Source organism: Cavia porcellus, unplaced genomic scaffold, assembly GCF_034190915.1.
Source record: "Cavia porcellus strain 051 isolate PalLab524CR breed Dunkin Hartley unplaced genomic scaffold, mCavPor4.1 scaffold_3, whole genome shotgun sequence".
Lineage (NCBI taxonomy): Eukaryota > Metazoa > Chordata > Mammalia > Rodentia > Caviidae > Cavia > Cavia porcellus.
Genome location: NW_026947486.1, coordinates 98386418 through 98399750, shown reverse-complemented (window position 1 = coordinate 98399750; position 13333 = coordinate 98386418). Strand labels below are relative to the sequence as shown.

General features: G+C 43.7%; 1 protein-coding gene across 1 annotated transcript; it reads left to right on the top strand.

Annotated features, from left to right (window-relative positions):
* Positions 1-268: 268 nt before the first annotated feature.
* LOC134475328 (EKC/KEOPS complex subunit LAGE3-like) lies at positions 269-1341 on the top strand. Its single transcript, XM_063245594.1, has 3 exons — positions 269-495; positions 734-862; positions 1094-1341. Exons 1-3 carry the CDS (start codon positions 269-271, stop codon positions 1194-1196), a joined length of 459 nt encoding a protein of 152 aa, XP_063101664.1. The 3' UTR covers positions 1197-1341.
* Positions 1342-13333: the final 11992 nt, after the last annotated feature.

Below are 13333 nucleotides of genomic sequence, written 5' to 3'. Positions count from 1 at the left end.
ACAATGGCCTGAGCCACCCAACCAAAGGCACAGCTTTCTGGCCCACAGGGTCTCTCACGGGCCCGTGGGTGGCATCAAATTTTCAGTGGGACTCCACCATTGCCCAGCGCCTAAACGTGAAGGCCCATCTGCGCAGGCACTGTGCGCATCACGCGCTGCATTGTGAGTAGAACATTAAGGCGCCTGGCATTCTGCTCTTTCTGTTAACCAAACTGCGCGGCTGCGGTAGCACTCCGTGCTGGTTAGGAGCCCCGGAGCCTGGTGAAAAATGCAGGCTCCAGAAAACGCCCAGCGAAGTGAGGAGAGAGAAGAGGGCGACATAAGTACACCAGGGGGTCCTGGAGGGCCTGACCCTACTGGTGGTGGTGAAGGGGCACTAGTGGATGGCGCTGTAGCTAGGGAGCTCCCCGAAGACCAGGGTGTGGGGCAGGGGCCTATGCCCAGAGGAGAAGCATCTGCTCCCTCTGGAGACTCCACAGGAGAACCACAGGAGTTGTATCCTTCCTGAGTGTCGAGCGGGAGTTTGTCTGGGACTGGCGGGATCGCAGTGGGGATAAAGAGGTGCCCACTGGGACAAGAGTGAAGATGGGGACCCCGGAGGCTAGGCGAGGCAGACTGGGGTGGGGCCGAGCTTCCAGGAGGGGCAGGGCCCAATGAGACACTGTAGTGTGCCGTGGGGGCCCGAGGGAGAAGGCAGCCTGTGTGGCAGTTGCCTTAACCACGCGTCCACCAGCCGCCTCTCAGTGCCTTTCCGTAGCGCCATGGATGCAGAATTTGTTTGCCTACACCTTTCCTTGGTAGCTGACCCTCCTACAAGGGGAGTTCACAGAGAGATCACAGTGAGTGGCAAAGACCTGAAAATGTGAGTCATGGGTAGCTGTGGGCTGTGTGGGGGGCAGCGGGTGTGGAGGGTGCGCCCAGTGGACCAACACAGACCCCAACTGCAGTCTATGGAGAGGCCATGTTGTGTGGAGCCTGCTGGCGCCTGACTGGCTTGGGGAGTGGTGGGCTCTAAACTATATGCTGAACATTGGGTGGATGGGCAGGGGGACCTGATCATGGGTGCTATGAATCTGTTTTCCCATTCTTTTAGCCTGATAACTTCAGAAGACGCCCACCTTCTCGAGAATTCTATCAACTACATTTTGGATCTGCTTTCGCCCATGCTTCCCTTAATGGATAGCATTGAGCAATAATTTCTGAACAAGCCTCAGCTGCAAAACAGGATTCAGTTTTCCTCATCTATCATCCAGCCCTAAGCAGTGACAGCCTAGTACAGTGATTCCTCAGGTGCCCTGCCAATTAGTTGGGGAAATCCCTGTTTTTTCTCTAGACCACCATCCCTGGCATAAATGCTTGTTCTACTGAAAATAAAATGAATTTCTATTGTGTCTCAGTTTATTTTTATCAATGGCTCTTCCAGTTTTTCATCCATTTGTCCATGGGGGAGGAAAGTTTCTGGAGTTTTAGTAGACAAAGTTATTGTAGATACCTTAGGGAAAGTAAGAACATGCAAAACATTAAGTCTTGGCTTTCAGCATTAACTATCCTCACTCAGCATTTTGAAATACATTTGCACTGTGTTGTCAGAACTGAGAATTGAAATCAAGTATAAAATTAACAGCAACTGCATAAATGCAATTTTTATTTACAAGTCTAATATCTGATTTGTCTCTTCAGCTTCTTCGTGTGCAGCAGATCGGTCTCTTTGTAAAAATATTCCAAAACTTGTTTTCAGTGGAGGCAAAAAGATACATTACAGTGTAATTATAAAATATCTAAACTTCACAATACCCCACCTCCTGTTTAGATAAGGATTCATAGAGATTCCTGTATATCATTCCCTTCAACATTGGTGGTTTGATTTGTAGTGACTGCAGGTCACAGAAGTATTAATCTACTAATGATTCCATTCTGTGAGGGAGTTCATACATGCACATCACACATCTTTTATCACTGGAGATACTTTAGCCACCTAGAGGAAGGAGACCCCCCACTGTTAAGTTTCTACTCCCCCAACCCTAACTGCAAAGGAAGGTGGACAATATTTTCTTTTTATCTTTCTTTCTTTTTTTTTTTTGTCTTTTTCATTTTTATCGGTACCGGGGATTGAACTCATGCCCGCCTGTTTGCAAGGCAGGTGCTTATGCCACTGAGCTAAATGCCCAGCCCTAAGGGGACAATATTTTCTGTGCTGCCTACATTTAAAGTGATGACCCTGACAAAGACCTTCCTTGGTCTTAAGGGTGTCAAGAGGCCTTTTCCCTTCTTTTAGCATTCAGAAAGGTTTAAATTCCTTTCAGAGTCAGAGGAAAAACTTACAAGTTCTCTTAGGTAAGTGCTTTAATAACAGAAGATGTCTCTTTAAAAGGCAAAATGAACTCCTTAGTGTTAATTTTCATAAGACCTTAAAGCAGCTAGGCAAAATATACTGGAAGCATTTCCTGCAAACATGCAGAGCTCACACTATGTCTAAGTTGCACAGTTTTACTACATTTTCTTCATGGGCAATCATGTGTAAATAAAGGCCAGAGTTTTCCTCTCTTTTCCTACCTGGATGGCTTTATTCAAGATTCCTTTCCTCGGCAGATTTGTGCTTCCTTGCTGCTGTGTGTCTCTGGTAGGTCCTGAGGTCTCCTTAGACTCTTATCCTTGACAGCTGGAACATCCCATACTGTTAGTGATCCATGAGCTGTGCTCCATAATGTAATTTGGTAAGTTGGTAAAGATTTGATATTTTGGCGTCTTGCTTTTTGATGAACTGCAGGGATTCTAAAAAGGGCAGAGAAATGTTTCCACAGATCACAGGCAAGATCTTCTGAGGGCCCTGCCAGTGCCAGCTGAAGGAAGAGGTTTTCTGTCCTCTTCATCTCCCTGGGTGGGGTGCATCACTGATCTCTTTTGTCCTGGGGAACAGGGCTAGTTTAGTCTTCATCCATTTGATGAGGAGATGTTTTCCCTGCATCTATCATACTTTCTTCATGATCTTTTTCTCCTCTGTGGTCTTCTGAATCCTCACATGATCCCCACCCAGGATGGCATGTTTTCTTCTTCTGCAGTTCTCTCTTCTCTGGCCTTCTGAAAGGTCAAAGGTCAAAGGTCAGCTACCTAAACTCTGAATCATCTTCATGTCCTAAACTCTGGGGATTTTCTGTTCTAACAATCTGTCTGTCTATCTGTTTATCTATCTATCTATCTATCTGTCTATCTATTTTTCATCAACTTTCTCTATGTTCTGTCCTCTTTTCTTTTCCATGATTTTGAAATTATTATTTCATAGGCACTATATTTTGATGAATAGATGTATATTTCACCTTCCATCACTGTAAACCCTGCTCTGCCTCCTAATTCACAAAGGGTGTTCTTAGCAGATTGTTTCCATAGCTGTTGGGTGACCTGATTTCCTCCTTAGAGAATGTGAAAACATGTATCCTTTTCCCCACTGGCTCAGTTTCTCTCCCCTCAGAAAGACATTATTTTAACCCATCTTTCATGTCCTCTGTTGGCATGGTTCTTCTAGTCTACTGGACTACATAGATGAAATTCTGAGACTCCATGGTGTTTTGAGCTGGAATCCCAATCATGCTTTACACAAATGTGTTTTACAATGTTGCTGCAGTGTTTATTGTTATTTGGGTGTGTTTTCAAGCAGGTTTATTGCAGTACATTTAACATACTGGCAATACGACCCTATGTCATTCTTAAGTATTTTAGCAGGGGCTTATGTGTGGGCGTAAAAAAATCATGAGACCTCTTTCATTTATTAAAATTAAAATATTGAAAACCCTTAGAAAGTCACAGTACTGAAAAAATATGGAAATTCTGGATCTACAAGCTACTGGAATCAAAAAGACAAGCGTTATGGCTTTCTTGTGAGTATACTTGAAACTTCAATGTTAGTGTGAATCAGGACACCAACCAATGTTTTACTCTGTCTGTCCTACAGGGAGCCAATAAACTTCAAATCCAGCTAGCATGCAACTTTGTTTACATGATTTCCAAGCTGTCGTCTGCGGACAATGAAATCTCACTTATTCCAAAGCAGAGTAATTGTCTCTGATGACTATAGTCACAGGTCGTTCCAGTTACCTCAGGGGCACCCTTCTTTGTGCTTTCCCATTTCCTTAAAGGAAACACCAGCTTGGAGAGTGCTAACAATGCCTGGCTTTGTCCTGGCTTTGCGAAGCAAAAGCAGTGAAGTAATCTCCCATTCAGTGATTATTTTTAGTTTTTCATGGTGCTGGTCCCCAACTCCAGAAGGTCAGTGCGTGCAAGTATTCAACAAAAAACACTTGGGAGAGCCTGGGAACTTTTCATGGCTTTCAACGTTGGTCACAGGGGCATTGCATGTTGTGACAACGCTCAGGCGCGAGTCACAGGAGGGTAGATTCCAGGAAGGTTAGCAAGATGACTTTGCAACCAGGATTTCCAGGATGCAGTCTCTTCATTTCACAGGGCTAGACATATTTGGTCTTGGGAATCAGGCCTGGCCCTGATTTGTCCGTAGCCCAACAACCCAGCTGGTCCTTTTGAGATGAAAAGCACATAAGTCTCTCCACCCTCCATAGTGGATGAGTCTTACCTTGTGGCTCCTCACTGAGAGCAAGTGTCATAGCAAAGATGCTTACTAAGAAAAGAAAGGAGCAAAAGTGGCTTTCAAGGGTCACTGTTAACAAAGAGGGCAGAAATCACAAAGGGCATCAGGGATATATGCAGGATAGAAGGAGCCACCGCATGAGCGTGAAAGCTCTGCCAAAGCCAAGGGAATTGGAGGTGATTTGAGGTTGCTACAGAAGACTACTCCCAGGAAGATGGTGAAAGGGTTCCCAGATCTTATTATTACTGAAACATTGGGATCTTTGTTTTCTAACCCATGTGATGGGATAGATATCTGGGAGCACACAGGGATTTGAAGCACAAAATTGCCTGTACACTTGCAAGATACAGGTGTGAGACCACCCACATTGTTGTGACATCAGCAGAGCTGTGCTCACTGGGTCTTAGCTTCTGCAGCTCTGACTCCTCTGTGTCTCCCTCTTACTGCCAACTGAGGAGCACACTTTGCACATTGGGGCTGGTCACTCTTCAGTCCATTATGTACTGTCAAGAGATCCAGGTACCAAGTGACACCCAGTGAATCTTGAGCTAGACCTTCCTGATCTTTCTTCTAGCTCTTTTTTAACTTGCAAATCCTCTGTGTGTTTCCACACAAATGACATTCACCTTTCACAAACCCAGAATTCTTACAGTAGGAATTTTCTGGCTTTTTTTCTTCCCATTTCCTTGAAATTGAAATTGAAAAAAATCCCTTTTTCAATATTTTGTATTTTATGAAAAAGTTAGAACAAAGTTCCAAAACAAATCAATGGGAGAATAAGAATAGATAATATATTACATATTGTTTTCTTTAAAGTAGTTACTGCACAAGATATGGGCATTTAAATTTCTACAAACTATATTAGCACAAACTTCTTTTCTTTTCCTTTTCTTTTCTTTCCTTTCCTTTCCTTTCCTTTCTTTTCTTTTCTTTTCTTTTCTTTTCTTTCCTTTTCTTTTCTTTTCTTTTCGTTACCTGGCATCAAGCAACCTTGCTCATGCTGGGTGTGTGCTTAAGCCACTGAGCTGAATACACTGACCTCAAAACATTCTCTTCAGTGCACTGAGAGGAAGTTCTTTTAGAACTCTCTTGTATTATTTTCCCTTTTCTTTCCTCCATTCCACATTTCCCACACCCTAATTTCTCTCTTTTATTTTTTTTACGGTTTCTTCTCATTTCACAGTATGTATTAAACACATGAAGTTGGATTTATTTCACTTTTGAGTATGGTCTGAAGTTTCTTCCTATAAATGTCTCAAGTGTATTCTGTTTATTGGCTGAATAGTTCTCCATTTTATAAAAGTGTCCCATTTTCTTTACCCATTCTTCAAGTGATGGGCATTTAAGTTGTTTCCAAGATTTAGCTACTAAACACTGTGCTGCTATAAACATGGGTGCACACATGTCTCTGTGGTATGGTGGTTTTATTTCTTTTAGTAAGATACCTAGAAGAGGAATAGCTGGGCTGAATAGGACCTCTAATCCTCCTTGCCTTCTGAGCAAACATCTTACTGATTTCCACAGTGGTTGCACCAGTCTGCTCTCCCACCAACAGGTTGGTTGATTGCTTGGTGGTAACCGTTCTTTTTGGTGTGAGATGAAATTTCAGCGCTTTTTTGCACCTGTCAAATGACCAATGATGTTGAAAATTTTTTGACGTATTAGCTATTTGTGTATCTTTACCTAAGAAGCACAGTTTTACATTGTCTCTTAGAATTTTGGAAGTCAGGGTTTTGCAATTCTTTGTACTTTCTAGATATAAGTCATTTGTCTGAAGAGCAACAGGATAAAAATTTTTCCCACTCTATAAGCTCACTTTGATGGTGGTTCCTTTTGTGGTACAAAAGTTTTTAATAAGATGAAATTCCAGGTGTGGATTCTTTGTAGTGTTTCCCATGTAGTCTGGTTACGTTTGTGAAGTCTCTGGCCACAGCTACATCTTAAAATTTCTACTTGTTTTCTCTTCTAGTAAATTTATTATTTCCATTTCAATACTTAGATCTTTGATTCATTTTGATTTTAGTTTAGTGTTTGTTAAGACGCATGGGTCTAGTTTTGTACTGGGAGCACACAAGTTCACTGAAAGAAAGCTTCTTTAATAAATGGTGTGGAAAAACTGGCTTTCCACATGCCAAAGACTAAAACCAAAGTCTTCCTTGACTCATATTTTCAATTGTAGGTTTCTGCACATGTCATCTTCACCAGTCTTATGGGGGCCCCTCAGTCATCTTTCCCAAGGGTATCACAAGGGAGCCACTGGGAATCTGCTCTGAGACATGTGCTGAAATGCTCCCTCATGTCTCTTTAGGAATCTTTCTGCAAGATTGCATTACCACACTCTTGCAAGATAACATCGTTCTTTCAACTAAATGGAATATGTTTTATACAGCCTAAGTTGATCCTTTTGGGAAGGTGAAGTGAAAATGACAGCTTCTACTAGCAAACTCGATGTTGCTATTAAAGCTCTGAAAATGTGCAACACATCCCCAGCCTAAAACCCAGGGTACTTGGCTTTGTTCTGCCTTGTTATATTGCATTTTACTATCTTCAAAATAATAAAATAATTTAAAAAATGAATCTGTGCAGTGCATACAATTTTTATTTATGCCTTGCAACCGCTCAGGATGTATGGATTGTACATTCTAAAATCCCAAGCCAAAAGAAATCTCAACTCCTTTGCTGGAAATCTCAAGTCAGGAGACTTACAGAGATTAAGTGCAGAGAACTGGGTGTTCATATTCAAAGGAGATGCCACGTGGTTTTCCAGCAGCTTAGCTCTCAGGTGTCTCTCTATGCATCTGCATAATACCACAGAGCTCCCATTTATGTGTAAGGCAAGAACAATAAACCAAAGAGTGTCATTACTTCAGGGTACAATTAAGCTTGGATCGGGATAAATGTGGTGGGGCAATTTATAAAATCATAAATCATTAGAAATGGAGTCTAAGGCATATGGAGTAGATTAGAATACAGATATGTGTCCAAGCCTGTTAGTAGAACATGATCTTGGAGCTGAGTTTCTCATGAGTTATGGGGCAGTTTCTGCTTAGACTGGTGGAGGCAATAGAGAGTTTTACTCTTTGCCAATGCAGCTATTCCTATGGAATTATTTGAAGTTGGGACCACGGAGTAGCTGTTCAACAGCACTGAAATGTTACCAGGCCCGCGGAAGTATGGATTGTGTAGCTAGCCCATGGGGGGTTGGACTTCCAAATTGATGACTGGGAATGTCTTTAGCGAATGTAGGCCTACAATTGTGCTAACTTACGGGTCAACATGGTGAGTTCATCTGGTCATATTTTTGGTGTAAATATTGCTTTGAGCTGACCTGTTCATGACCATATAGTGGTGTTTTGGACATAAAATTTAGAAATTGATTGATGGGAGAGTTTGATTCCATATCTACAGTGACTATCATTCTTCAATACCTGATTAAGCATTTGTTTTATAGACTTGTATAAATACAGAGAAAGTTTTATAGATTAAACTCTGGCACTGGTTGCTTTCATTTCATTTCTTACCAGACGCATAAAAGAATATTACTATTATTTTCAAGCTGACCATCAGGAACATATCACAGTGAGGAAGTTTTAGAAATGATGACAGCTGATTGTCTCTCACTAGCTACCTCTCAGTGATGTTCAACATGTTTAATAACATACATTGCATATGACACAATTTTTGGATTAAATTTCAAATATACACTGAGATTGTAGGTGCACCCTGCAATCCCAGCACTCAGGAAGCTAAGGTAGGAGGTTTGCTTTAAGCTGGAAGCCAGGGTGTGCCATAAACTAAGTTTGAGATCAGCCTGGGTTAAATAGTGAGACCTCAAAAATTGGTGATTTCAAAGTGGAACTGAAGATTTGGCACTGGCAGCCTGAGAGCTGCACAAGCAACACCTTTCCTGGCCTTCAGTAATACTGACACTGTTATGTCTTTAGAGTAACTTGTGTCGTAAATCATCTTTATGTGAACCAAACATCACCCTGATGTCTTCTGTGTGTTCCTCATATAATTTGTAAGTTGTTTACACTTTATGTACAATGAATGTCCTCATTTGCTTCACAGATCTATGTTACTCTAACTCACTCAACATCCTATCTTTCATTTTATTTAAAACATAAGTACGGGAATTTTTTCCCTTCATAAGGATAGCCATTTTGACATATTTATTTTTGTTTTGGAATATACACCATAAGTATTGCTCAAATGCATGTTTTTGTTTTCCACATTTGGAAATGGATTTTCTTGTGAGACACTTATCTTTTAAGTAACTGTGAATATTTCATAATTGTGCTTGGTAGAAAAAATAAGACCAATTGGGTATTTAACACTAGAAGTTAATGCTAATGTGTTTCAATACAAATGTAGTTTAAAGCACCTCATAAGTTTTCTTTACAGACTTTGTGTAAATTTCAGTTTATAGTGGAAAAAATTAACATCCCTTTAAGTGCCCTTAAAACTATTTTGCAAATGTATGAATGTTAAGTTTTTATTGTGTAAATTAAGAATATGTATTCTAAACATGCCTTTTAAAGTTTTATTTTAAGGAGGATGAAATAGAATAAAGCCCATCTAAACAAAGCATTGTAAGAAATACAGGTCATCAAAACATTATGAAATTAACAATATTTACCATAAAGCCTTTTGATGTCTTCTAAATAGCTACAGATAGTTTCAGACATAGCAAAAATCAAACAGAGCAGTATAGGATAGAAACAATAAAAGCAAAACAATGAATTCAATAAAGGATTTCAAAGCAATGCAATAGTAAATCCAAAATTGCAACCATAATATACCTTGCTGTCTTTGAAACAGCTGCTCCTGCCATCAGATTTAAAATAATCAAACAACACAAAAGAGAATAAAATCCAACCCAACAAAACAATGGAAATGACATAGGACTTTAAAAAAAGAAAATATGGAATCAACAATGGCTGGTCTCAGAAGGAGGTCCCCTAGATGGCACACTATACACCACTGTCCTCTAGACCTATGATCAGACCACTGTTCCTAACCCTGCAATCTTAAAGGAGCACAAAATCACTACGTGCATCCAAATGCATTTCACCTCGAGAGCTACCCTCACAGCCTGTGTTTCTCCAGATAAGACAGTCTCATATGGGATGAGGTGGGAGGGATTGGTACTCCTTGTTTCCCAGCCCATGCACTGGAAGGGACTGGGGTCTGGCTATTCCCAGCACAGCACTGGATCACAAGTAGTACATGTACCCAGACAGGGCTTTCTTGCTGATGTGTCCTTTTTCTCTGTCCCCCCATACCACAAATGGCACCTACTCATGGAGAGAGGCTTGGATCTGGCCATTCTGTGTCAGGAGGCAGCTCCCACATGGCCCTGGTCCCGAGACTGGGCTTACTTGGTGCTGCAGTCTTGTTCTCTCCCCTACACTGGTGAGTGGTGCTGCTTCACAATGAGAGGCTTGGGGCTGGCTGTTCCTGGTCTGCCACCGGCTCCTCAATGGTGCTGGTCCCCAAACTGGGATTGTTTGCTCAGGATATTTTTAAAACAAAATACTTTATAGTAGTCTTGATGTATGTTTGTGGAACTTGGTCAGCTGGCTTGAACTCAGTCTGCGGACCAGTGCTATCTCACGCTTCACCTTGATTACCACCATCCCTGTCTTCCATTGCCTTTCACTCTTCCCTCCCTGACTCAGAGGCCTCCCTTGTACTGTGCACCATAACCTGATTCAGAAGTGAATCAGGGACAACACGTACAGTAGTCTGCATTCCGCTCACTCACTTTATACTACTATCCAAGGTCAGTGTTGAGCACTGCTAATCCATGATAACTACCACTTAGAAAAACTGCTCTTTTCACAAGGCAATGGGACCTTTTCCCACTCAAAATCTGTGTTCCTTTGTAGCATGTTGGTGGCACTCTTACAGAGATGCTGGCCTAATTTCAGGGTTCAGATGCAAAACCACACAATGATGATGTTTTCCCACCCATCTCCATAACTGCCTTTTACCTTGTTTGGAAACTTGCAATGCCAGGTGGCAGTCAGATGTAGACTGTGCAGAGAAACTTCAGAATGTGTGGATGGTGCGAATGCTGCTCGGGGATGTTTTCTTCTCCACATAGAAAAACACGAACATACAGTATTCGATGCAACTCTATGTACGTAACAAAGGATGATGGACAGCAGGTGTGTAACAATTCATGGTAGAGAAGGTGTATGCAGGCTTTAGAGAGGGCATTTATTTGACAAGTGTCATGAAGACAAAAGACAGCTCTAAAACATGAACTGTCCACGTGTTCCTGCAGTTCTTCCCTCTTCAGAGCACTGTGACCAATTCCCTGATTTGCATAAAGGACCACATATTTTGATTCCTTCAGTGTGTGGTGTGGGTCTCAAGGTCCCATAGATCTTCTGTCTGTCATTGTTTATCTCTGTTTTCTCATAGATACAGTCGAAACATTCCTGGTATGTTGAATGTTTTGAGAGTTGTGTTTGATCAGTGTGTGAAGGACTCAGCACACAGGAGGTCTTTGTGGCATGAGGGTCTCACTTACTGAATCCACAAACTGGAGCAGAGCGTCATGGTGCTTGGTATAAATCCCACTCCTACCATTGCAGCCCTTCCTCTGGGCAACCTCTTTAAATGCTGCCACGATTGTTGGGAGCCGCGGCCGACACCGGTCGCTTTACTTGGCGGACGTGAGGCCTGTAGAAAAGAGCAAAGCCTGAGCTAAATTACCCCTCCCATCGAGTGAGCCAAGTTGGCGCCTGCTTCCTGCCCCCTGATTGCCCTGGCGACTTAAACAACCCGCTCTGTAAGATAGTCTGCCTAGCAACAACTGATGTTAGCCAGTCAGCCCGCATCGCGCGCTTTGAACTGATTGGCCACTGTTACCCTATAAAAGTGAGTGCCTCTCCCGCTACGAGAGAGAAGCACGAGAGAGATAGAGAAAGTCCACCGGTAAGAAAGGACTGGTGGCAGAGCAGAGGCCTCGTGGGGCTCACGCGGAGACAAATAAAGACAAGGTTGCACACCGTCAGAATCTGTCGTGTGTTTTTCCTGCCGGCCGGGAGCGACACCGACATCTGGTGGCCCGTACAGGGACTGATCAACCCCGAGACGCGGCGGTGGTGTGCAACGCTCCAGCGTGGTGCTGCCGGACAGGTGAGTGGGGGATAAGCCTGGGCTCTGGGTGGCACGCACCTACAGGGCTTTTAGACTCCCCTCAGGCTCACGCGTAGGTGACGGGTTCTCTAAGTCACACGTGGTGAGTTACAGCCCTTAGAGGTTAAAGATGGGTAATTTACCGAGCGCAGAGGCGCGGCCCTCGGTAAAGGCCCTTAGAAAGCTTTTAAAAGCTAGAGACCTCAGGGTAGGTCAAAAAACACTGGAACTATTCATAGCAGAGGTAGATAGGATGGCTCCCTGGTTTTTACCCACAGGGCATTTAAACCTGCCGTCATGGGAGAAGTTAGGCGGGGACCTCGCCTCGGCGGAATTGGAAGGCGATATTTCACCGGCTATTCGCCCCCTGTGGGAAATGATACATGCGTGCCTTGAAGGGGAGGGGAAGGGGTTCCCGTCGGCAGTTAGAGACGCGGAAATCATGGACGCACGCAAGGCTTTTGAGCAGGCGAAATCGGAATGCTCTCGGGAGGGATCTGTCCAGGGGGAGAAGATCCAGGGAAAAATAGAAAACACCCAAGCTCTAGAGTCCTCTGACTCAGATAGCGAGGAGGAACTAAAAGGTGGAGCAGAAAGCCGAGAGGCTCAAAACCCCTATGCCGAGTTGCGCCGCGAATTGTGTGCGTGCACCGCCCGAGAAAAGCAGAGAGAGGAGAAAGGACCCCCAAGCGCTCTCTGGCGGGGAGGAGATAGAGAGCCATCCGCTCCGCCCTGGAGTTCTTTTCCAGAAGTGGCTCCGCGCCGAGAGGCCGCTACAGGGGACCCTCCCTTCTCTCAGCCGGCACAGGAAGTGACGCCCCGTTCCACTCTGTCGCGACCGCCGTCCTATGACGTCGCGCCGCGGGGCGGACGGTATTTTCATGGGCGGTTATAGAAGGGTGAACAATGGTTCGGAGGGGATCCACCGATGCAAGGACTAGATTACGGTCCTTATGGAGTATACCCTGTGCAAATGGCCCCAGGCAAATGCGCAATGTTTGGGAACCGTTTGAAATAAAACAGATCAGAGAATTAAAAAGCGCTGTCACGACCTTCAGGCCCACAGCTCCTTATACCATAGCTATGCTAGAGAATCTTGCCTCTCAGCCTCTTACACCGGGTGACTGGATGCAGCTGGCCAAGGCATGCCTTCCTTCGGGTAGTTATCTTGATTGGCGAGCCTGGTATGCCGAGTTTGCCATCGAGCAAGCAGAAAAGAATGTTAACAGGGAGCATGCAAGGTGGAGCGAAGATATGCTCCAGGGCTCAGGTCAATATAGGGATGACCAAACTCAGTTCCCCAATGAGGTATATGACCAAATCTCTAACATTGGGCTCCGCGCATGGAAACAGGTGAACGGTGCGGGGGCGGCCTCATTATGCCTTTCAAAGATAGTACAGGGTGCCACAGAGCCATTTGTTGATTTCGTGGCTAGGATGCTGGACGCGGCTGATAAAGTTTTTTCAGACCAAGAAGTGGCGAAGCCCCTGATCAAACAACTCATTTTTGAACAATGCACAACGGAGTGCAAAGCGGCTCTTGCCCCGCATAAAAACAAGGATCTCAATGCTTGGATTAGAATT